The 23,133-nt window shown below is 40.7% G+C and overlaps 1 protein-coding gene across 2 annotated transcripts in view; it reads right to left on the bottom strand.

The window, feature by feature from the left end:
* pde4ba (phosphodiesterase 4B, cAMP-specific a) overlaps positions 1-23,133 on the bottom strand; it is a 223,520-nt gene that overhangs the window by 187,957 nt on the left and 12,430 nt on the right. For both annotated transcript variants that reach the window (XM_070554256.1, XM_070554257.1), the window contains one exon: positions 9,781-9,876. In XM_070554256.1, the coding sequence (XP_070410357.1) occupies positions 9,781-9,822 (42 nt within the window). In that variant the 5' untranslated portion in view covers positions 9,823-9,876. The remainder of the gene's footprint in view (positions 1-9,780; positions 9,877-23,133) is intronic.

Here is a 23,133-nt window from a genome sequence, read left to right as displayed (position 1 = left end):
CTTTGCATTGAAAGTGTTTGTGTCCTGGGAAGACCCCAACTACAACTTCCTGGAAAAAGTATTTATTCTGGCCATTGACTTCTGTGAGATTACACTTAAGTCATAAAACTGTGTATCCAGTGGTTGAGGTTTGATTTCATTTTGGTACAAAAAGACCACCACTTTGTACCCTTGCACTTATGCATCAATAAAAGAATGGCTAGATGTGACTTTGCACAGGGTCAAGCTATGCTATTGGAAGCTGGAAGCAAGGGATGAGCCTAATCACTACTTTCCAGAAAAAAGACACCAGGAGCAACTCTACTGAGGTAGGTGGTCGCCCCCTCAGAGTCGGATATACAGCCAGGGTCTGAGACGTGAGTCAGATTCTCGGTTTCAGAACCAACACCTTTATCAGGAGCAATCCTATCAGCCAAGGCGACGATCCCCAACTAACCGCAGGTCCTCTTCCCCTCAGGAGAACCCTGAGAACAGGGATATGGACAACAGATGAAACCATGAACATTAAGTCAGGTGACTTAGAAATCATCCAGAGGATTCTTGACGGGATTAAAAGCAAAGACAAAAAGAAGGTGGACGTGCTTTCTTTTTCAACTCGCGCACCTGATCCAATCTTGCAGGAAGCTCCGGCCCCTCAGAGAAAAGATGCAGCCTCAACTGTAGTGACTCCTCCCACACTGATGGTTGAGGAGATGACTCCTCCCATGCAGCTGGTCGAGGAAAAGACTTCCAGTCCAAAAGAAGTGAATGCGATCTCACACTGATGAGGCTGTGTCCCCGGCGTCAGTGTCTCCACCTCCTAATACACAACCCTCAGAGGAAGACACCTCCAATGCCACCTTGGCGTTGCAGCTGGAGTCAGATCACCGAGCATCTGAGAAAGTGAAGGAAATGAGTCATGTTGAGCCCCCGTTCCAAAGTTTCTCTGCAACCTCACAGAGAAAGGGGTGGGGGGTTGGGGGGGCAAGAAACTCTTCCTGCCTTTAACCCCCCGGGAATGCGTTAACGCATGAAGCGTTATTGGACACTGCTTCAGACATTACTGTCATGTCCTTCTCGCTTTTCAAAACCTTGCGTTTGGAAGCCCACTGAGTTGGCAAGGAATTAAAGCTCCAACCATGTTCCTTGGAAGTGAGATCATACTCCTTCCAGACAACCATTTTGTCCTCAGTGTCTTTGATCCAATTGCCTTTGGGTCCTATGGCAGCGATTCATCCCATTTACATCTCAAACTTGGAGTCCATTCCTCTTCTGATAGGGAAAGACCTATTGAACCGGTTTGAGCCTTTAATGGATTTTAAACACCTGACATTATGGGCACAGGTACACAGACCACTGCCACTCCTTCCACACAAGAATCTTGAATGTCATGAGGGTGTGATAACCATGTTAAAGGTCGAGATCACCAACCAACCTGATTCAGCAATCCATAGTGATGACTCACCTGAAACCGCTGAGACTATTGAGCCCATTTCGACCTTGCTCACCCAAGAGGAAAACTACCTCCGTAGTTTGGAACCATCAACCCCTGAATAGTGTTATACGAAACTCAGGTGAGTGATGTCATGTTGTCACTTGGGACAGATGCAGAACAGGTTGCTATCAATCAGCATCCTACCGTGCAAGCTCCCATTAAAAACTTTCCTGTGGTAACTCGGGCACGAGTCGCTATCCAAGATTTAGATCCTCCACAGCAACCAGCGGATGCTGTTTTGGTGGAGCCCTGCCTGTCAGACAAGAATCTGATAGACCTCAGGTCCATGGATCCAGCCATTAGTAGAATTATTGACTACCTGTCCAACCCTAATCGTGCTGCACCATTAGACAATGAGCTTAAGTACATACCAAGACTTAATGCACTTTTCAAGGAATGTTCTTTCTTGAAGATGAGCAATGGTATCTTGGTGCAGGTTTCCGATTGATCCCCTTTACCCACTTTCATTGTGCCTTGTACCAACATGGGGTGATGCTTGTACATGCCCATGATCATCCGTATGCAGGGCACCAAGGTGAGGAAGCAACATTAAATGCATTACGACAAGTTGCATGTTGGCCAGAAAGATGTACAGGATCTCATCCGAGGATGCCTGGTTTGCTACCCACTTCAACCAGTAAACCCTACACAAGCTCCACTATCCAATAAGCTCCCACCAGGTTCGATGAAACAGCTAATCAGGAAAAAGAATAAAACAAGATTAGATGAAGTAAACAAACAGCTAGCTTATATCATTTAAAGGGTTATAATCAGACTTCAATAAACCCTAAAAGGATACCAAGTAGACTGATTTGGTTAAAGAAACCAAAATAACTGTCATAACCTTCACAGAAAATGAGCTGGCTACTCTGCATGACGATAGCATGACTTTGTGACTGAATGAAATAACCAATCATCACGGCTCGCTAACGGCTATCTCGTGTCTCTCACTAACTCAAGGCGTGAAAGCCCTATGTGAAATTGACGGGCTCCACTCAGCTCATAAATTCTACTTTTCTCTCTTCTCTTCTTCACTTGCTATGGTTCAAGACATTTTGAGCACAGTAATCATGGTCTTTATTTGGCACCTAACCTATGTAGGTGTACACGTACATGTGACATACACCACTTCTGCCATAGGGAATTATTTTTTTTTGAGACAATACCACTGACAGTCTTCCAGTATGCGCGATAGTATTAGGCTACGTCCTAGTCTTCGTCATTACTTGTTTTTTCCCTCTTCTTGCAAAAGACCAAAGGTCTACAAGGACAGCTTGACAAATGTACTAAACACATCACTCAATTACAGTGCATTACAGCATGGGAGGAACTATAAATGAAAATAATTTAAAAGAAGAAGAAAGAAACCTAAAATGGAAAGAAGAATAACTAGAAAAAAAACCTGACAACAAAAGGAGTAGAAAAATCAGTGGAAGGAAAAAAATAAAAAAGACTTGAATACTAAATGAGAAAACCTTAACAGCTGTGGAACCAAACAAAAACAGAGCCATTGATTTTGAGCCACAGTGTCTGATATCATTTATTTACATGATAATTTTTTTAATTTACGTATAAAAATGTCACATTTGTATTTTACTTAGTCTATCAACAGATGTATAACTGTACTTTTATGCTGATTATTTTGTTAAAGATGGAAAAAGAGGGTCGTAGTAAGGTGTAGGACTACTTCACTAAAGATCCATCTGGTGATTTATGTTTGTGCTATTATTTCCTGTCCAGGGTGAATAAGTTCACCAAGTTAAGTTAACTTCCACAGGCTCGGAAAACAAAAAAACTTGAATGTTAGATTTGACTGAGTTTGTGTGTTCTGTTGTTTTTGAGACCTGCAAAATAAATCTTATTTGCATTACTTGGAAACCCTAGTGAGTTATTGAGACAGATCTTTGGTGTGTAATAGAGAAATAAGTTTTCATCAAAAAGGCAAAGAATGAAGGGTTTAATCTTAAGAACATTTTTATTTTTATTTCTTTTTTGTGAGGGAGATATATCGGCCATTATATCGGCTATCTGCCTTTGTTAAAAGTTTTACATCGGTATTGGTCCCAAAAAAAGCATATCGGTCGGGCCCTAATGGCGAATTTTATTTCTATCCAAATTCACGTTTAGCCTCAAGAATTCCCTTTCTTCTTTCTGCCGCAATGACTCCTAGTCCACTTACAAACACAGCCACACACACGCATACACACACACCCACACACATACCCACAAGCCACCCTTCCTCACTTCCCACAAATACACATGAAAATTCAGGTGTTTACCCAGTAGAAATCGCTTCCAATTTATCATAATCTTGTGTTTCACCAAGTTTCCACCTTTATTACAAACCAGTTATTCCATATCACTGCCATAAAGCTTCGGGTTAACAATTGTCTTATTTCCATACATGAAACGATAAGCCGTGTTTGGTACTTTTTGTCATGTCTCAACTGATGTTTGTAATAAATCCACAAAACTTAAAATTATGCCTGATCATTGTCTAGCGATCTCGAGAATAGGCGACGCATTCTGACAAGAATTCAGCTTTCAGATTAACTTGTGGTGTTGACTATGAAACTGATTAATTTAAGCCGATATAGATATTAAATCCAATGGTCCAGTTCCACTAAACTGGCGGTGCCCCGATTAATTAATATAAGATTATAAGCAACTAACAAACTAAATCTACACCACATTTGAAATATAGACATAAATCTATATTTATCGCTACATTATTTTTAATACAATGGTGTTGATGTAGGCTACAAAAAGACCTGTAAATGAGGAACAAACTGAACTCAGAGCAGAGTCGGAGGTTTTGCTACTGGAACTGTCGCCTTCATGACACCAACGATGAAAAAAACGGCACCATTAAGTTCTAAAATGCTTTCACTCAGCCAACACTGAAGTGCACCCATGCATCCATACAGAGTCAGAGCAATCGACTGAGGTGGTTTGCTGTGACTTGCATCAGAATGAGGTCATTAGGTCGGAGCATTATTCAATTTATCCCTCCCTCAGCACATCACACTTCAATAATTCATGTAGAAATTACAAGGCTGGACTCCAAATGCTTTCACTGTGCATGCCGAACTCTTATTAGCTCCGATCTCACTCACACAGACGCTTCCTGAATAAAAACACAGAGAACGGATCCAGGGCAGCTGGGCCTCATGATGGGACAAATCATTATCACAAACTCACTGGTATTTCAGACTGCCCACACTACTTAAACACATGCTAAACATCACAAGTTTAGCCAATTCCCCGATGAAGCAAAAATAACCCATTAAGAATTTCACATGTAAATGAAGACTCAAGATATAGGGCTTTCAATCAAACATTTACTGTAAATACACTTTTACAGGTAATTTGCATGACTGCAGCAGTATGGGGCAGACCGATAGCAGCTACCTGGAGTCAGCTTGTTGCTGCGGGTCAGCTCTGTACCACTGTAGTCCTATGGCAGGCCGTAGTATGTCATTTACAAACACTTCTACCTTTGAATATAAATTTGTTGAACATAAATTTTGGATTGGATTATTACCAATCCATACATGAATGACCTGCCACCATTAGTGAAATTGAATGCTATTAGTGTTTCCAGTAGTACTGATCTGCATGTTAATGAATTATGTTAATTTAATTATAACTTTGGGTGTATTTAGATATGTTATTTTGACTAGGATGAGTGATATTAATACCACTTTAAATTTCACTGAAACATCAGTGAAAATAATCCCATAAAATATTAACTATAAATAGATAGGAAACGGGAAACTACACATCAGCGATTTAATATGTAATATTAGTTTTAAAATAAGAGATATTTCAGCCTCATAATGTGGTTGCTTTGTTTCATACTTTTTGTAGGAGATCACATTTCTTTTGGACATCTTTGTCAGAAGGGTGGCTCCATGTTCATCTGAGCTGCTGAGCTGAGTGCCATGATATTAACATGATTGTCAGAGACATGTGGTATTTTTCAATGGCAGAAGATGGTGGCTTCCAGAAAATTATTTTTGCCTTCAGTCTCAGATACACACTTCCTTCTAGGACAGGGGTTCCCAATCCTGGTCCAGAAAGGCCTTTATCCATCATGTTTTAGTTGCTGACCTGCTCCATAACACCGGAATCAGTGCCTGGAGTCACTCTACAGCAGCTTATCAAGTTCTGCAGAAACCTATAAATTACCTGATTAAAATAAGGTGTGTTAGAGCAGTGATGCTGTCACTGCAGGATTGGGTACCCCTGTTTTAGGACATTGAAGTTGTTTCACTGATGAGTTTTAACACAATTTGTTGTAGTTCAATAAAAGGTGGCTTTTTCCTGAAAGGGAATGAGTGGATTTTGAAATTCTAACTTGTTAAAATGTCCCCCACTTGTAGGGTTGTCAAATAAATTTGACTTATCGACAGAAAATTCGATAGAATTTTTAAATACTAAAATATTTGATAGCTGCAGATCTTTTAACACCATAAGTGAATAAAAATTATTAGAAACAAAAAACAGGACCTAGAAGTATAACAATATGGAAGAAATTACTATCTCTCTTTTTTTAGACATTGAATTTATGAAAAAAAATGTATTCAGTGAAATTATGTATTAGAATTTTTTTTTACTTAAATTACACCAACAACTTTTCATCCTTAAAAATTCTACTGCAGAATTTTACCTTAAAAACTTTAACTGAATTTCAACGTAAAAATTTCAGCAGCAAAAATGTTACATCAGAAATGTAACAGCAACCAAGCTGACCTCCTCGTGACCCAAGCAAAGTAATTGTTACTCAATCCAGTCGGGTGGATTTTAGCAAATCAAATTATGCTTCTCTGATCACATGACTCCAGTGACGATAGGGAGCCTAAGTCACGCCCACTTACTTCCAAACCACCGGTCTCTGACAATAAGAAAAAATGAGTGCAAGTGAATGGGGCTATGAAAGCTATTTTTTTATCCTGTTTGATATGTGCCATGGAGTTTACGTGTGATGTTGGTGAATTTTAAAGACACAGTCTAATACCAACAGAGTGTTTATTTCAGCAAAGGTTATTTTAGGTTCTGTGTGAAAAGCCATAAAGAACTACAAATGCATCTCACCATGCTGATGTCATAGAGGCCGATATGAAGACAAAAGTTGCTTCAAGTTTTGTGAGCATTGAATTTTTCTTTCAGGATGACAGAAGGAGCAATTAAACCTGGGAGAAACCAAGGTAAACAAATCTGGCCATATGGTAAGTATGTGAGATTATGCGGTGACATATATGCAATGTCTGATTTGTAGTAATTTTATTTACAAATTTTTACAAGCTAACAAATCTCAAAGTATGTGACAGACATGGTCAAAACTCAAGTTTATTTTCCTTTAAATTGTAGTCCGATCTCTACCGATCTGTTTTCTGGGGTACCCCAAAGCTCTGTTTTGGGTCCACTGTAGTTTCTACTGTACATACACCCGTTTGAACAGATAATTGATCCTTTTCATAATGTATCTTATCACCTATATGCAGATGACACTCAGCTGTACTGCTCCTTTAAGGATTCTGAGTTCTATAAACTGTCTGAATTACTAGAGTCTATCAGCTTTCACCAGCTGGCTAGAAGATAACTTCCTTCAGTCAAACTCTGAAAAGACTGAATATCTGACCATTGCCCCTGAGAGCATGGTTCCCCTGATTAGTCAAAAACTTGGTCATTTATATTCTGCTGTCAAGACAAACTAATTTGGGTGTTGTTTTTGACCAATCAATCAATGTCTCCTGAAGGCCACTCAAAAATACTGATCCGAAACAGTTATCACTTAAGAAATATCTCCAAACTGTGAAAGTTGGTGTCAAAACATGAACTCGAAATGGTTATCCATGCCTTTATTTCCTCCTGTCTAGATTACTGTAACACACTCTTCACATGCTTTAACAAAAAGGCCCTTGACCGCCTTCAGTTGGTCCAGAACTCTGCAGCGAGGCTCCTAACTGGAGCAAACAGAAAAGCACACATCACTCCTATTCTAATGTCTCTGCACTGGTTAACCGTTAACTTTAGAGTTCATTTTAGGATCCTGACTATAACTTTCAGTGCTCCACATGGTCAAGCTCCTCCCTATATTACTGAACTGTTAAAGCCTTATGCTCCAACCCGAGCCCTCAGGTACATAAATCAGAACCTTCTAGAAGTTCCAAAGACCAGATGCAAAAGTCGAGGTGACTGCTCCTTCCAGACTGCTGCACCCCGACTCTGGAATGATCTTCCTTTATCCTTTTGTAGCATTGACAGTCTGGACAGTTTTAAAAAACAGCTAAAGACCCTTTTATTTAAAGCTGCTTTTACCAAAATCTTTTATTTTCTTATTTCTAAGTCAAATTTGTAATCTTTCATCTGTTTTACTTTATTTTTTCGGATGTTAATCGATTTCTGTTTTGAGATCATTATGTTTTATTTTGTTTTAATCTATGTGAAGCACTTTGTGATTTTATGTCTGTGATAAGTGCTATATAAATAAAATTTTTTACTACTTACTCCAAAATATGTGCGATTCAGGGTGTAAGGCAAAGGGGTTTGGAAAATAGCTCCATTCACTTGCGCCAAACCATGGGCCGACCAGAAGGGGAGGAGACTAGGCTCCCTATTTTCGTGACTTGGGTCACCAGGAGGTCACCTCATTTGTTGTTGAATTTCTGTGGCAGAAATTCTGTCATAAATTCAATGTCTGAAAAAAGCCATTTTCTGGCGAGACTGTATTTCTTCCATACAATAATCTTTTTAATTCAGAAAACATGAGGAATTAGTAGCCGACATGATGAAAAGCAGCCGTTTAAGAGAAACATATGTAAAAATTATTTTTATTTCTATCATTATTCACATCAAGACACCTTTCCAAAACATTTAGACTCAAGTGTTCCTGAAAGTCATGCTGAAAAGGCGAAGGCTCCAAAGTCACCCTGGATTCCCAAACATGTAGGATGTGTTGATCCCTGGTGAGTGTAGCCGCTGTGATCACAGCAAGGATGAGTTCACGAGTGACCAAATTTTAATCTATAGGATCTGGGAGCTGCAATTTTTATTTTTTATTTATTATGATTCACAGATTCAAAAACTGTATTTAGTCAGTCACACATTAGTTTTTTTCCTCAGAAAATCAATTAAGTCCACAAGCACACCTCCTTAAAGAAGAATAACACAAAATCACAATTATGCAAAGGAACCAGAAGCAAAAGGATGGTGAGGAACTGAGTAATGCACACCCACACCTTCAGCAATGCTGTGTTTCAGCAAAAACACCCACAACTACAGCCGAGTGGACCCACATGAACCAAATAAAGCTCCAGGTGCTGAACATGAGCTGCAGCGTGGCTCGCAGATGAACACTGCTGATTTACCAGAGCTACTTTGGGTTGCTGAAAGTGAGCCAAGGATCATTTAGACAAACTTTATTAATGTACCCGACTGTTTGATGCAACCATGAATATTCAAAGAGAATATGCCAAATCATCCAGTTTTCTTTTATGCATTTTTTGAATGCATTTGCTTTTATTTGTATAGTAATTTTTATTGGAATGAAAACTTTCAAAAAAAGAGAAACTGTAAAATAATCCAAATCCACACACACACACACACACACACACACACACACACAAAATGTATTAAAAAAAAGAACCCTGACAGAACTTTTATAGCCATGTTCATCATTTTGAAGGATAGTCGGAAAGAATTTCTGGATCTAAAAATAAAATTTGGGGAGAAAGAGCCGGAATAGAAGGAGAGAAATGTACAAATCAGAGGAGTTGTCCCAACACAGGGAGACGGAGACAGAGCAGATAAACTAAATTCCTACATTTTCCGTTAGAACCACTTTATAGAAACTAATGATCTGTTGCTTGCAATGATCCTTATTATGACCTCCTGAACTCCAGTGATTGTTCCCTGATCTTTGACTTCATTAAAACTCTAAAGTGGGCCTACACTTGTCATTAAAAAAATAAATAAGTGATTTTCCCTGGGGGGGGAAAGCTCTGCCGCTCCCATTTCAGGAAGTAGAAGTTACTCAGCGGGATGGGGGCGAAAAACTGCAGGATTAACAGATCTGTGTTGCTTTTCCTAACCCAAGCCTTTCCCTGTCTTTTTCCTACTGATAGCTAATAGAGGTAGAAAACTTTTTTTACGTTCATGACTCATGTAAAACTCAGAGTGACCAATCGTATTTTAAAAATAAACAAGTGTTTCTTGATCTTGTTTCTCTCTCTAGGGTAAGTAAAATATTCCTTTATAACATGTCCCATCAGAGGTACGGTTCTGGTCTGCTGATGACTTACATTGTTGGGGGACACCGTGAGAACGCTCCTGCTCTTCCTCATCTTTCCTCGACTTCCCCCCCGTGCTGTTTGGCCACAACCGCTTCACATGCAATCCTGTAAACAATAAGAGGAAAAATGTTTTTCTTGGCGATTTATTTCTCCTTAAAAATGTTGATAGCAAGATTTTTGGATCATCAATAGGAGCCAAGGTGATGTTATTCCCAGAATGTAGTCGTTATTCAAAAGTCATATTTGAACACAGTTAACAGTTACTATAATTTAAACTTAAACTAGTTCTGAATAAAGAAGCTGCTTCTCGTAAATCAAAGCAGTTTTTTCTTTATTCAAAGGCTTTTATTTAAACATCAAAAATACAGTAAAGCTGCTTTAAATATGATTTATTCAACAGGCACATACCGCACAAGAACAAATCAGAATGATGCACTGGTGTGTGATAAAAAGACCACATGAAAAGCACCAAGGAAAGATGAATGGTGTTAGCAGATATGAATAAGATAATGGTTGAATTTTATGACTTTTCCTCTTTGCCTCTTTTATCTTTGCAGCGCCAGTAAAAGATTGTTTATGCTAAACTTTGCTTTGTTATCCGTGACGATGGCGCAGCATTCTGGGAGCTGTTAGTTTTACACAAACATTGTTTAGCTGTGGAAAATGTTCCGTAATAAATTGTAACTTTTTATGAACACTCAGTCTTTCTAGACAGAAACAGACATCCAAACAAAAAACTGGTCAGTAAGTATGTACATTAATTAGATTTACTGACATGAAAAGGAAAATACATAAGGTCATACATTTTGAGTGATATGAGAGTGAGCGAAAGAGGTGAAAGGTCACATTACCTCTCAGCTCTCATTTGTAATGTGGGTCACTGCAGATGCTGTGCATCATTTATGAAAATGTCAGAAAACATACAAAAGAAATTTCACCAAAGATAAGACCTTGTTATTAAACACAGGTGTGATGTGCTCATATCAGTTCTAAATGAAACAAATATGGATTAGGTTGTGCTGCATGATGGTGCAGTTGGCACTGTTGCTCAGCAACGTGAAGCTCATGGAGTGAAATCCAGACTTCAGCCTTTCTCTGTGGAATTAGAATATTCAATACAGGCATGGGTTTTCTCCTACAGGTCAACAGGTATGAATAAGATGGACAGCTGATTACAATTTCTGTCTATCAATAGACGTGTGGTGCAATAGAAAAAAAATAGTTCAATAACAACTTCAATAAAAAGTTTCCATTTTTCATTATCGCCTATCGGATAGCTTAATGCTTGAGTCATTACTGACTCCTAACCAATCAAAAACACAGACCCAGACATGCTCCGTCATCAAGCCCTCGCCTCTAAAACCTCAACAGACAGCATGTGACTTAAATAGCATGTCACAGCAAAACGAGGCTAAGGAAATTGTCCTGTTACAATAGTTCACCAGCATGTCAAAGTCTGATAAAAACAAATGATGGCCATTTGCTTAATTAGCAGAGAATCAATAGAAACAAAGTCTGGAAACACAACCGACTTGTTGCGGGACTCAATTAAAAATTGTAATATAATTAATCAAAGGCTTTGTGGTTAATTAATCTTTATTATTACATTTTTATCATTAGTGAGGCTCAGATAACATACCCAGGGTATGTAACCACAAGGTATTTGATTACTTTGGTCTCATTATAAAGGTAACCATTGGGTCAATTGTTGGGATATGTATATAATAATACACGTGTTATTGATGAAGTGTAAATGAACATGGAACATTGTAAATGTGTACTGAACTCAACTCAGTTCAACTTTATTTATAAATCGCGCCTTACAGGCAAAAAGATGCCACCAAGGCGCTACACTGATCAAATAAAAACATAAAACATTAAGTCCAGAAAATAAAACATTGTATCACACGATATACATAAAAATACAATGAGTAAAATCGCTATAAGTAAAACAATAAAACTAGTTAGAAAGGTTAAAAGACAGGTCATAAAAATATGTTTTTAGCCTTGCCTTAAAAACCGCAACAGAGGTGGAGGCCCTTATGCTCAGAGGAAGCTTATTCCAAAGCTTAGGACCTGCCACAGCAAAGGCCCTATCACCACGCGTCTTTAGACGTGTTCTTGGGACCGAGAGGAGCATGAGGTTCTCCGAGCGGAGTGACCGTGAAGGGGTGTATGGTTGAAGTAGTGACACCAAGTAAGGAGGGGCCAAACCATTTAACGTTTTAAAAACTAGTAAAAGTATTTTTAAATGAATCCTAACATCAACGGGCAACCAGTGAAGCGCAGCCAGGACAGGAGTAATGTGGTCAAACTTGCGCCTGCCCTCTAAAAATCTGGCAGCAGCATTCTGGACCATTTGCAACCTGGCTATTGAGCCCTTGCTCACACCGAATAGAACAGAGTTGCAGTAGTCCAATCGCACCGTAATAAAAGCATGGACTACCGTCTCAAGATCATGACGTGTCAAAAACGGTTTGATCTTTGCCAGCCGACGAAGGTGGAAAAAGGAGGAGATCACTCCATTGATGTGTGTATCAAAATTAAGGGCACTGTCCAGTTTAACACCAAGATTAGTCACCGATGTAGTCAGCTGGCCATTAAATAACCCACAGTCAGTTAGGGAAGAGTCACAATGTGTGCTTGGAGCAAACAATATAGCCTCTGTTTTCTGATCATTTAGGCTCAGAAAATTTCCAGTCATCCAGGTCTTGATCTCCCTCGAACAGTTTGTAAGAGTAGAAATAGAGAGACCACTTGACGTGTTCAGAGGCAGGTACAGCTGACAATCGTCAGCATAAAGATGGAATTGAACTCCAAGCTCACGACAGATGTCACCTAAGGGCAGAATATAAATAGAACACAACCACCCTGAACACAGGGTGGCAGCAGAGCACTGCTAATATACATAGAGGTATAGTGTAGAGTTCAAGGGAAGTTCTGATGAGAGTTACAAGAATGATGGATGTATGCTTGTCCCTCCTGCTGTAATAAAATTTATATGGATAAGGTTACTGTCTGTCTACTTTATACAAACTACAAAACATAGCAATAAAAATAGTTTTTTTCTTTGTTTCTATTCTTCATCAAGAGCAATTTGTCATGATTCCTTTAATTGTAGTTGAAGTTGTGTTTGGAGCACATAAAAAGGTTTATATGGTTTTGTTGCCCAGGCTCTGCATTTCTTTTGGAGGTGCTTGATGATTATAGAGCATAAATTGTGACTCTAAACTTTTTCGGCCCCTAACTGTGGGACGCTCGGGCTCGAGCATTGATTTAGTAATGCGGTATTTTTTTCTAATTAATAAACATGTTAAATTCCTAACTCTTCCGCCACATTTTTTAGCGTCAACACAGCTTATTTTGTTTTCCTGCCATTCTTTCACCTTTCAGCAGCAACTCTTCCAATTTCACAAATGCTTGTTGTTTGGCAACATATGCCAAAATCGGAAAGGTTTCTCAAGGTCTGTTTGCATACATTTTCATTTCTAATTTGGAAAATACATGACAAAAAGTAAAAATGCAAGGAACGTTGTGTAAACCAATATGAAAAAGTACTATTTAAACCTCCCACTGTCTTTATGGGTGACCCCAAGAGAATCTTAAACAGAGGAATAGACTTTTTGTGTGCTATGCTTGTCAGCCACTAGATGGTGCCATCGGATAAGATAAATACTCCGGAAAGAAGCTTTAATGCTAAGGTAAACCAGAAGAATCAGGAGAATGACTGGACTGGTTAGGGTTAACTCTGGGAAATATCAGGGTTTCCTCCAGCGCTTTATAAGCCTGGCAGCCCCCCAGGCTTTGCTTGGCCACCTGTCAGGCTAAGCATCATGCCCCGCCCCCTCCCCGACCCTACCGCTGATATGAACGGCGCAACAAAACTGGAGCCCTCCATCAGCTGATACTGGTGAGAAACAGCAGCACAATGTGTGCACCCCCCACCCATGTGGTGTTGGTGGATAGAGTAAGACATGATGTCACAGAGGTTCTCAGTTAGATTCACGTCTGGAGAACGGGCAGGCCAGTCCATAGCATCCATGCCTTTGTCTTACAGGAACTGCTGACACACTCCAGCCACATGAGGTCTAACACAGTCTTGTGTTAGGAGAAACCCAGGGCCAACTGCACCAGCATATGGTCTCACAAAGGGTCTGAGGATTTTCTCACTACCTAAAGGCAGTCAGGCTGTGTCTGGTGAGCACATAGAATGCTGTGCTGCCCCCTCAAAGAAATGCCACCCCCACCATAACTGACCCACTGCCAAACCTGTCATGCTGGCAGCAGAACTTTTTCAATGGCTTCTCCAGACTGTCATGTCTGTCGCATGTGCTCAGTGAGAACCTGCACAATGTTGGCTTGTAAGCATGACCCCCACCTGTGGACATCGGGCCCTTGCACCACCCTCAGAGTCTGTTTCTGGCTGTATGAGCAGACACATGCACACATTTGTGGTCCGCTGGAGGTCATTCTGCAGGGCTCTGGCAGCACTCAGTCTGTTCTTTCTTGCACAAAGGTGAAGGTAGTGGTCCTGCTGCTGGGTTGTTGCCCTCCTACGGCCTCCTCCACATCTCATGATGTACTGGCCTGTCTACTGCTATCGCGACCATGCTCTGGATACTATGCTGACAGACAGCAACCCTTGCCACAGCTCGTATTGATGTGCTATCCTAGATGAGCTGCACTACCTGAGCCACTTGTTTTGGTTGTAGACTCCATCTCATGCTACCACTAGAGTGAAAGCACTTGCCAACATTCAAAAAACATCAACCAGAAAGCAGAGGAACTGAGTCTGTGGTCACCTCCTGCAGAACTGCTCCTTTATTGGGGTGTTTATTCTATTTGCACAACAGCATGTGAAATTGATTGTCCATCACTGTTGCTTCCTAAGTGTACATTTTGATTTAACAGCATTGTGATTGACTTCGGGTTACATCATGTTGTTTAAGTGTTCTCTTTATTTTTTTTGAGCAGTGTACATTGAAGGTATGATGGGAGTAGACATACAAAACCATCTTAGCTTTCAGGTCTTTATTAAATCAGTCCACTAAAGGCTTTACAAGATGCACTGGACTGGCCAGTCTACCATGGTTTATCTTTGTTTATATTCCTTTTTTTTTAATTATTATTATTCTTTGTCCCTCTCCTGCTTCTGAGTTTCCTCCAATCGGTCTCGTTTTTGTCTAAATATCTCTGACGTGTGTGTATATAGTCCCATGTGGTTCTTTCATCCTGAACCACTTTGTCTTTAAGGCCAGTCTTCCAGCAGTTATCTGCATTTTAGAGCATCAATATTTGGATGCCCTTCTTATACAGATGTCTAAACCTTGCCTAAAATAATCACTGATGTTTGGATTTCTCCCAACTGATGCCGTTGAATCCATGCTTGTCAAGATGACTTTTACAACCCATGAGCAGGTTGCACATAACTCCCATTGTACATTTTCATAAATAATTTACAGATCTGAGAATATAGAAAAGGTTGGGCATCGAGCATCGACTGGAACCAGGACTGACTGTCAGTTCTTCCTGTAAACGTTCATTTTTAATTTTTTAATTGTGATTCATAGTTTTGATTCCCAGTCCGCCAACCGGAAGAAGAATAGCGCGATCTGCAAATTCTGATCGACGCCTTTCAGACCCGATCATACCAGCTGTCTGTCACTCCCACATTGCAGCCTGTAGAGACCATGAATGCAGCATCGGAAACAATTTTAACAAACGCGTCAACCTAACTTTTACTCTATGAGAATGATGTGAACTTTGCATCCTGGCGGCAAAAAGAAATACGGCGCGAATGAATCTCATTCAAATGTGTCAACACAGTGGATTTACTACAAGTTTTAAAGAACAAACTCCAGGTGGTGTGAGGTGCATTTTAAAGGCTCCCTGCAGAAATACAAACACACGGAGCATCAACAGTAAACACAGCTACTCACCAACACTCATCTGCATGAGAGTAACAGTCAGAAGGCTGAGCAAGCATTGGCGGTTTTAAACAGGGGCCCACAGGGGCCTGGGCCCCTCTAGAATCGGCCCTGGCCCCTGTTATGGCCCCTGTGCTGAAGAGATCGGATTTTTTCCCCCCGCGCTGTCTCGGAGACGGGAACTAATGTGCTGCAGCGTTTCACACGGAGCCTTTAGAGCGCAGCACACTCTGTGGACAGAACTGTTTACCCGGTGGATTTTTGAATAAAAGATTAAAAATAGTTTAAATGGGACCCGAAGAAATTTTTGAGCACGACTAACGGAAAAGACGCTAAGAGACGAAGGTAAGCAATACAGTTTATTTTCCTGACATCAATGAATTTCCTTTGGCAAAATTGTGCACAAACACAAAATTAGTCATATGGCGAAGACAAAAAATATTTTTGATATTGCCCTAATTTTTCCCCTTTTTTTTCTTGCGTCCCCATGAAAAAAATACTGGCCCCACTGTGGCCCCCCTGGAAAATTTGGCCTAGAACCGCCCCTGTGAGCAAGTAACCTGTAAAATACTTAAAGTCATCATGTTAGATCAGCAGCTTTCCTGGTGGATGACACCGGGTTCTGGCCACTAATAAATAAATTAATTAATAAAAAATCTCAACACGAAAAGTTTGAATTTTTTATTTTTTTGTCTTTTAACTATTTAGTAGGGATGAGCCGGATACTCGTTTCAGACAAGTATCCGGTACGGATAAAGCACTTTTGACGAATTCAAGCATGAAACGAGTAATCTCAAATATCTGTAATCATGCTGAAGGGAAATCCTCATTGGGTAACTGACTGTCTTCACGCTCTGTGATTGGCCAGTCACATAGAGCGCCCGCCCCTCCCTACACACAAAACTGCAGCCGGCCGGGAGCGCAGTCCGTCCGGCTCATCCACGCACACACACAGACAGTAACGGATCTCGCTGTGATTGCTTCACTGTTGCTCATGTTTCTTCAGTTTTCCCTAGGTTTTCTTCAGCTCGCCTCTTTTTCGGTTTAATATTTAAAGTTACTTTTTTCGTAACTTTCATGGTGCATTTGACAAGACAGAGCTGACGTGCTGCGTCAGTCACTACGTCCGCTCCGGTCGGGTTTTTTTAACTCCCTCTCTCTCCCTCTCTATCTCTCTCACACACACCTTAATCAACATTGTTTTGTTTAACTTTGTGTGGGAAAATGCCACGAACGTTAAGAAAAAAATCAGTTTAATCAAATTAAATTAAAAACTATATATAAAGTTGTGTCTGGTTCTAGTATTTCATATTTCCTAGTGCCTACTGCATGAGTTCAGATGTATTAATCCATGCACTTAAATATTAATGTTGTGATCGTATTGAAACACTTGTTCTGTAATACTTCCTTTACTATTGTGATCAAAATATTCAATCTCAATTCCGAGGCTGCTCTGTAAATAGTTTTCAAATAAACAATACACATAGCAACTTCTGATTAATCCATATCAATTTCAGACTTAAAATAATATATTGATGTAAACCACACCCACTTCTGGGTTATACCACGCCCATTCCGAGTACAGATACAGATAATTTAGTTGGTTGAACAGATACAGATAGTGGTGTACTCGCTCATCCCTACTATTTAGCCTGTTGAGAGTTGTAACATTTGTAAATCGGTTAGATTGTTACTGACAGTAGCTGCATTTAAGTTTCAGTTTCCTTTCTGACTGAATCTTTGCTGCAGCACGTTGGTGTCATCCTGGACAAGATCATCCTAAGAGTTTCAGAAGAAAACGGCTGGGCATCTTTATGTTCGTACTATGTTGCTTATCCAATTTTATTTTCTTTAGTTCTCCGTTGTGCACAGAGTGATAAGGGTTTGTTTTATCTTTGCTGACATGTTTCGTTCACTGCCGCCTTCGTCAGACCAACTGGGCAGCAGAGGACAATATCGCCCTCTGTTGCCAGCAGATAAATGAAGTGACACCATCAACACCCGGTTTGCTCTGACAAACGTCGAAACATGTCAGCAAGGGTAGCACAAACCCTTATCACTCTGTATACAACGAAGAACTAAAGAAAAACAGCTGGACTTTCTATTCCTCTTGAAGACATTTTGCCCATCATTCTAGAGCCGGGTATTCAATTCCGGACCTGGGGGGCCGGTATCCAGCACGTTTTCATGGTTTCTCTGCTCCAACACACTTGATTCAGTGGTTGAATCACCTGTGCAGCAGCTCACCAGGCTCTGTAGAAGCCTGTTTAAATACCTGCTGACCAGGGGCGGCGTTAGGCCCGGCTACTTGGGCTGAAGCCCCGGATGTTTTATGAAAAGCCCCAGATCTAAATCGCGGAAGTAACATGCAGTACCAAAGTCCAACAGAGAGGGGGCAGCTAGCAGTATACAGCCTGCCTGAGCCTCCACCACTGAAGAAGGAGCCCTTCAGCAACTGGCTTCTTCTACACTCTCTGCCTCAACGCATGAGTGAAGATGGACATAAGGACGTTTTTTAGACCAAAAGTACTGCAACAGAACCCCAGCTGTGATGAGACTGGTGTTGACTCAGGTTTGTGAGTCTTATTTGAAAATATTTGTTGTGCTGTTGGTTTGCCTAAAGTTAGCTTACTATCAGGTAAAGTTGTTAGAGAAAGAAAGGGAATATTTACTATCATCTCACACTAAACACTAACAGGAACAATACTCTGCCCTGAATATGATTATGTAGCTTCAGGTTAAAAATTATGTAGTAAAAGACACATATATAATGTTGACTAGTGCGTGTCACGTGTGTGTGCGCGCATGTGTGTATGTGCACGCGCGTGTGTGTTAAGCCCCGGATCTTCTTCAGTCCTAAATCCGCCCCTGCTGCTGACTGACATCAGGTCTGTTGAAACGGACTTCAAGCTAAAATGTGCTGGATAACCAGCCCTCCAGGGCCAGAATTAAACACCCCTGTCCTACAGGCTTCTTGAGTAGGAGGCTTGTGAGTTGTGGTCAGAAACAAACACACTGCTTGTGCTGCAAGTCTGTCTTTCTTTCTTGACAACATGTTTGTCTACATGAAGGTGATGTTATTGTTCATAGAATTAAAATTCATTTTGAAGTTCAGATTATTTAATCAAGTAAGACCTGTGTTTAGCTGGCACACTTAAAACACATAATGTTTTTGGATCCTGCCTATTGAAAGTATCAGATTTGGAAAACGATAAGAATTGGAATCAAAACGAGGAATTGTTCAAATTCAAACGGTGCCCAACCGTACACGTAGATAAGCATCAGATTTGCTGGTTTGTGGATTTCCAAGCAAGTAGCAAAAATAAAAATGATCATTTTCACCAGATACTTTGCTGTGTAAGTAGAAGCATGGCTAATGCTGCACTCAAAGTAAGTAAAGTAAACTTTATTTATACATCACCTTTCAATACATTAGTCATGAAGAACTAAAACAATGGCAGCAGTAGTTCAGGAAGAATCAATCAAAAACTTTATTCATATATAGCACCTTCCATGACCCTATTCGGGCACACAAGGCGCTAGAACAATCAGGACCACATACAATCATAAAAAGAAAAGTTAAAACGCCAGAAATAAAACATAGGGCTAAAGGTGAGAACTAAAACAGTAAGTCAAAAACAAACAAACATAACCAAGTATGTTCTGGAAACGCCAAGCGGAAAAAAATTGTTTTCAATCAACTTTTGAAGACCAGCAAAGAGGTAAGCAGCCTAATTTCAGATGGCAACTGGTTCCACAGTGATGGAGCAAGAACCGAGAAAGCTCAATCCCCATGAGTTCGAAACTTAGAACGAGGGACAAGTAGGTTGTAGGTTCGATCCCGGCTCCCACCAGAGAATGCTGCTGTTGTGCAGCTCCTCATCACCAGTGTGTGAATGAGTGGATGACTGATTGTGTTTTGAAGTGCCTCAGGGGGTTGTGGAAGCCCAAGAACGCGCTTTACAAATACAGGCCATTTACCAAAAACGAACCACTAAAAATTGCATGCAAGTACTTAATTAAACCAGTTTTGTAAATACATGTTTAGCTGCTTTTTAAAAAAGCTCAACAAAATCTGGAGACCTCAAACTACAAGGGAATAGTTGCAGAGTTCTGGAGCTGCTGTTGAGGCTCTTTGATCTTTATTCAGTACATGACAGCAGGCCTTGGTAACATGACTTTGGGGATCTGCTTAGAACATTAGACAACAGTTCTGAGCTACAAGTACTTTCCTGAGCTTTCAATCAATTATATTTAATAAAATCTAACCTCTTTCAGCCAGTTTTTATATTAAAAAAACTCAGAATATATTTTATAGTCAGATTTCAGTAGTAAGTTTCTTTTGTGGGATGGAAATGGGTCCCAAGTCTCCCTAGCAGCAGATAATTAGCAGGTACAGAGAAAAATTGTGTTTCAAAATTGTCCTCAGATGTAAAGAGCGTTTATGAACACAGATTAGCGCTGTAGTCTCAGGACATGAAGCTTGGCACTAACAAGTAAGATGAGGGTGTGTGTGTGTTCTGAGACATCCTAATTAGGATTGTTACTCCCGCCACATTACCGACATTAGCGTAGGCAAGTGTAAAGACAAAAAGCACACATGAACATTAAAGAGTATGAACACATTAATCCTCAACAGGACATTGTATAGCTTGCATCCTGTTGCTATTGGGAGGTTGTTTTAAGCTGACTTTGATGAGCTGTCACAATAATCGCAAGAACAATATATTGAGATATTAAGAAACCCACCGCGCTGCATGACGTGCCACCGCAATTACCGCACTTGATTAAATCTCGCGACAGCGCATACTGAGAGGTAAAGTCCGCGCTGATCGAGGAGATAGTAGGGCACTTTTTTTCATTTCTGTTAGATGTTGCAGCCAAATTTGCATTTCAAAGTTAAACCTCCTGAATGTTGTTTTTAAGTTCAGTCAGAGAATGCCGTTACTGCCCTTTGATCTGCATTCAATAAAGTGTTAAAAATGGCCATGTATTTTTTTCTAACATTTTTTAAATGTGTAAGCACAATGTTTCAAAGGAGATATTGCCATGAGTTTAGTAATTAACAAACAAATTTGCTAAGTACATAAATAAAAACGAGGTGCAATAATATCGCATATCGCAATATTGAGCTGCCCTGACTCACCGCAGGGGGAATTCCTCAATCGCGACAGCCCTACTGTGAACCTGTAGTAAGACAGTCCCCCACGTGAACAGTCTTTCCTTTGACTTGCAGTCACACATCGAGCATATTTAACCACCAAAAACTCCCAACATCATAAGTTCAGATATTTTTTTATGTAAAGACACATTAATGCTGCAAGCTGATCAGTCAGCATCCCACTGCAAAAAGCATCCACAAAGGAGTTCCTGAAATGTTTCGAGATGCTTGCAAGGGGTCTCGATACCCATGCAGGAGTTGCAGAAACTCAGTTTTGTGTCACTAGATTGTTTTAAAAATTCTTCTCAAAATTCAGTAATTTCAGGTTTCTGAAACCTGTCTTGAATGCTTCTCAATTTAACTTTATTTGTCAAAAACTGGGTAACTGAACCCCTCACCTTATCTCTAACCTCTTTTTTCCACTGCATGAGAAAGCATCGCGAAAAGTAAACACAGCAATTAGCCGCCGTTGCAGCAAATGAGTTCCTTTCCACCGGCAGCTAGAAGTAACGTTTGGACGCGCCCCAGTTGCGAGGGAATGCTATCATTACGTTTCTGGTCTATTTTTTTTACACGCTGCACTTCCAAAACACACCAAAGTCCGCAGTTGAGATTGCTCCAGACAGGAAGTCAAGCACAAAAGCTGTGTAAAACATCCTGAAACTTTCAAAATAAAGGTCATATGCAGTTAAACATGCATCATTTGCTGTTAAAAGCCCCCATAGCCCATGTAAACAGAAGAGAAAATAAACCACAGACCTTTTTTGATAGATGCGGCTGTCTTTCTCCTTGCTTATTCTTGTGTGTGCACTTCTGAAATCATGTGTGATGTTGCAATTCTCCTCTAATTTAGAGACCTCACAAGATCAGCTATGTGGAACAGTTTTGCGCTCGTTTTGCATCAGAAATGCTCCTACTTGGGAATGAGCTTGCAGGTAAAACATCGCCATTACATCACGTGACCACTTTCATGGCCTGTGGAAAGAAGAGGTAGGGCTGAGCCCGGCCACCTCATTTGGCTCTTGGCTCATTTTGGCTGCTTGTATCCAAGATCTTGTTTTTTGGAATGAGCCATCTCATGACCATAGGTGAGGGTTGCAAACAAGCCCCCGCAATGTGGGTGAAGAATTGAGGCAAACCCAGAAATGAAATAAATTGCAGTTCCACCCTCATCCGCTGGGGGCTGGTACCAGAAGCGAGCAAATCCTCATTGACTCCCATGTTAAAAATACCAATTTCACAGCAGAAATAAACATGTTTACAGCCTGGTACGAAACATGTTTTTGTTTAAATGATCTAGTTTACACTCATGACATCTCTGAGGGGGGGTTAATTTTTTATTACTCTTCTGTTTGTGTATTGAAAGCCTAAAATTCTGTATAATTAATGAGCATCCGGCCCACGTGACCGCCGCCTCAGACCCACGTGACCACAGAGCTAGCTCCATGGAAAGGCCTCAGTAGAGCCTCGGTCTGGCCTGGAAACTATTCCGGCATTTTGAGTCTCTGTGTTTGTGTATTCTTTTTTGGATATTTTTTGTGCAATTGTTGGACAAAATGACTTGCTGTGGCATTAATTGCACTAATAGATCGTCCAAGGAGTCTCCACTTCATTTTTTTCGGTAAGTAAAATTATATTTATGTATTTTAGGCCACTGCCGAGCTGAGCTTAGATTTTAACATGTATTGTTTAACCATGAAATTTAAATGTAATAGGGTAAAACCCAGTGCATTTAACACAATGCTGCACTTTAGAAAATGGGTTGAAATGGAGCTGGGTTCCGACTATCGGCTTGTGGAGCTCTCGGGAGATCTCTGTTTTTCACCCGGTTCTCCCCTCCCCGCAGCTCGGCGCATCGCTGTCTGATTGCGGCTCATGACTGCTGCACAGGCTGCCGGCTTGTGGAGCTCTGGGATGGAAACCTTTCCACCCGGTTCTCCCCAGCGGCAGCTCTGCACATCTCAGATCACAGCGGCGCTTGTCTGCTGTGCAGCTGCCGGCTTGTGGAGCTCTCGGAAGACCTCTGTATTCCACCCGGTTTTACCCAGCGGTCAGCCCGGCGTATATCTGACTCAGAAGCTCTGGTGTTGTGCACATTTAACTCCGGCTGTAGCTAGGTTGCTACCTCCGTTAGCTTAGCTCCCACCTCCGCATTAGCTTTGGGTTAGCTTGTAGCTAGTTCAACCGGGTGTCGTCAGTCGATCCCAGCCTTACAGCCCCACCTCTCTTCCCTTTTGTGGAATTGTCTGGTCTTGACGGAACCTGTGACACGGT

This window comes from Nothobranchius furzeri, chromosome 8 (genome assembly GCF_043380555.1).
Source record: "Nothobranchius furzeri strain GRZ-AD chromosome 8, NfurGRZ-RIMD1, whole genome shotgun sequence".
NCBI lineage: Eukaryota > Metazoa > Chordata > Actinopteri > Cyprinodontiformes > Nothobranchiidae > Nothobranchius > Nothobranchius furzeri.
The sequence above is the reverse complement of the archived record's forward strand: the minus strand, read 5'-3'. Positions and strand labels throughout refer to the sequence as shown.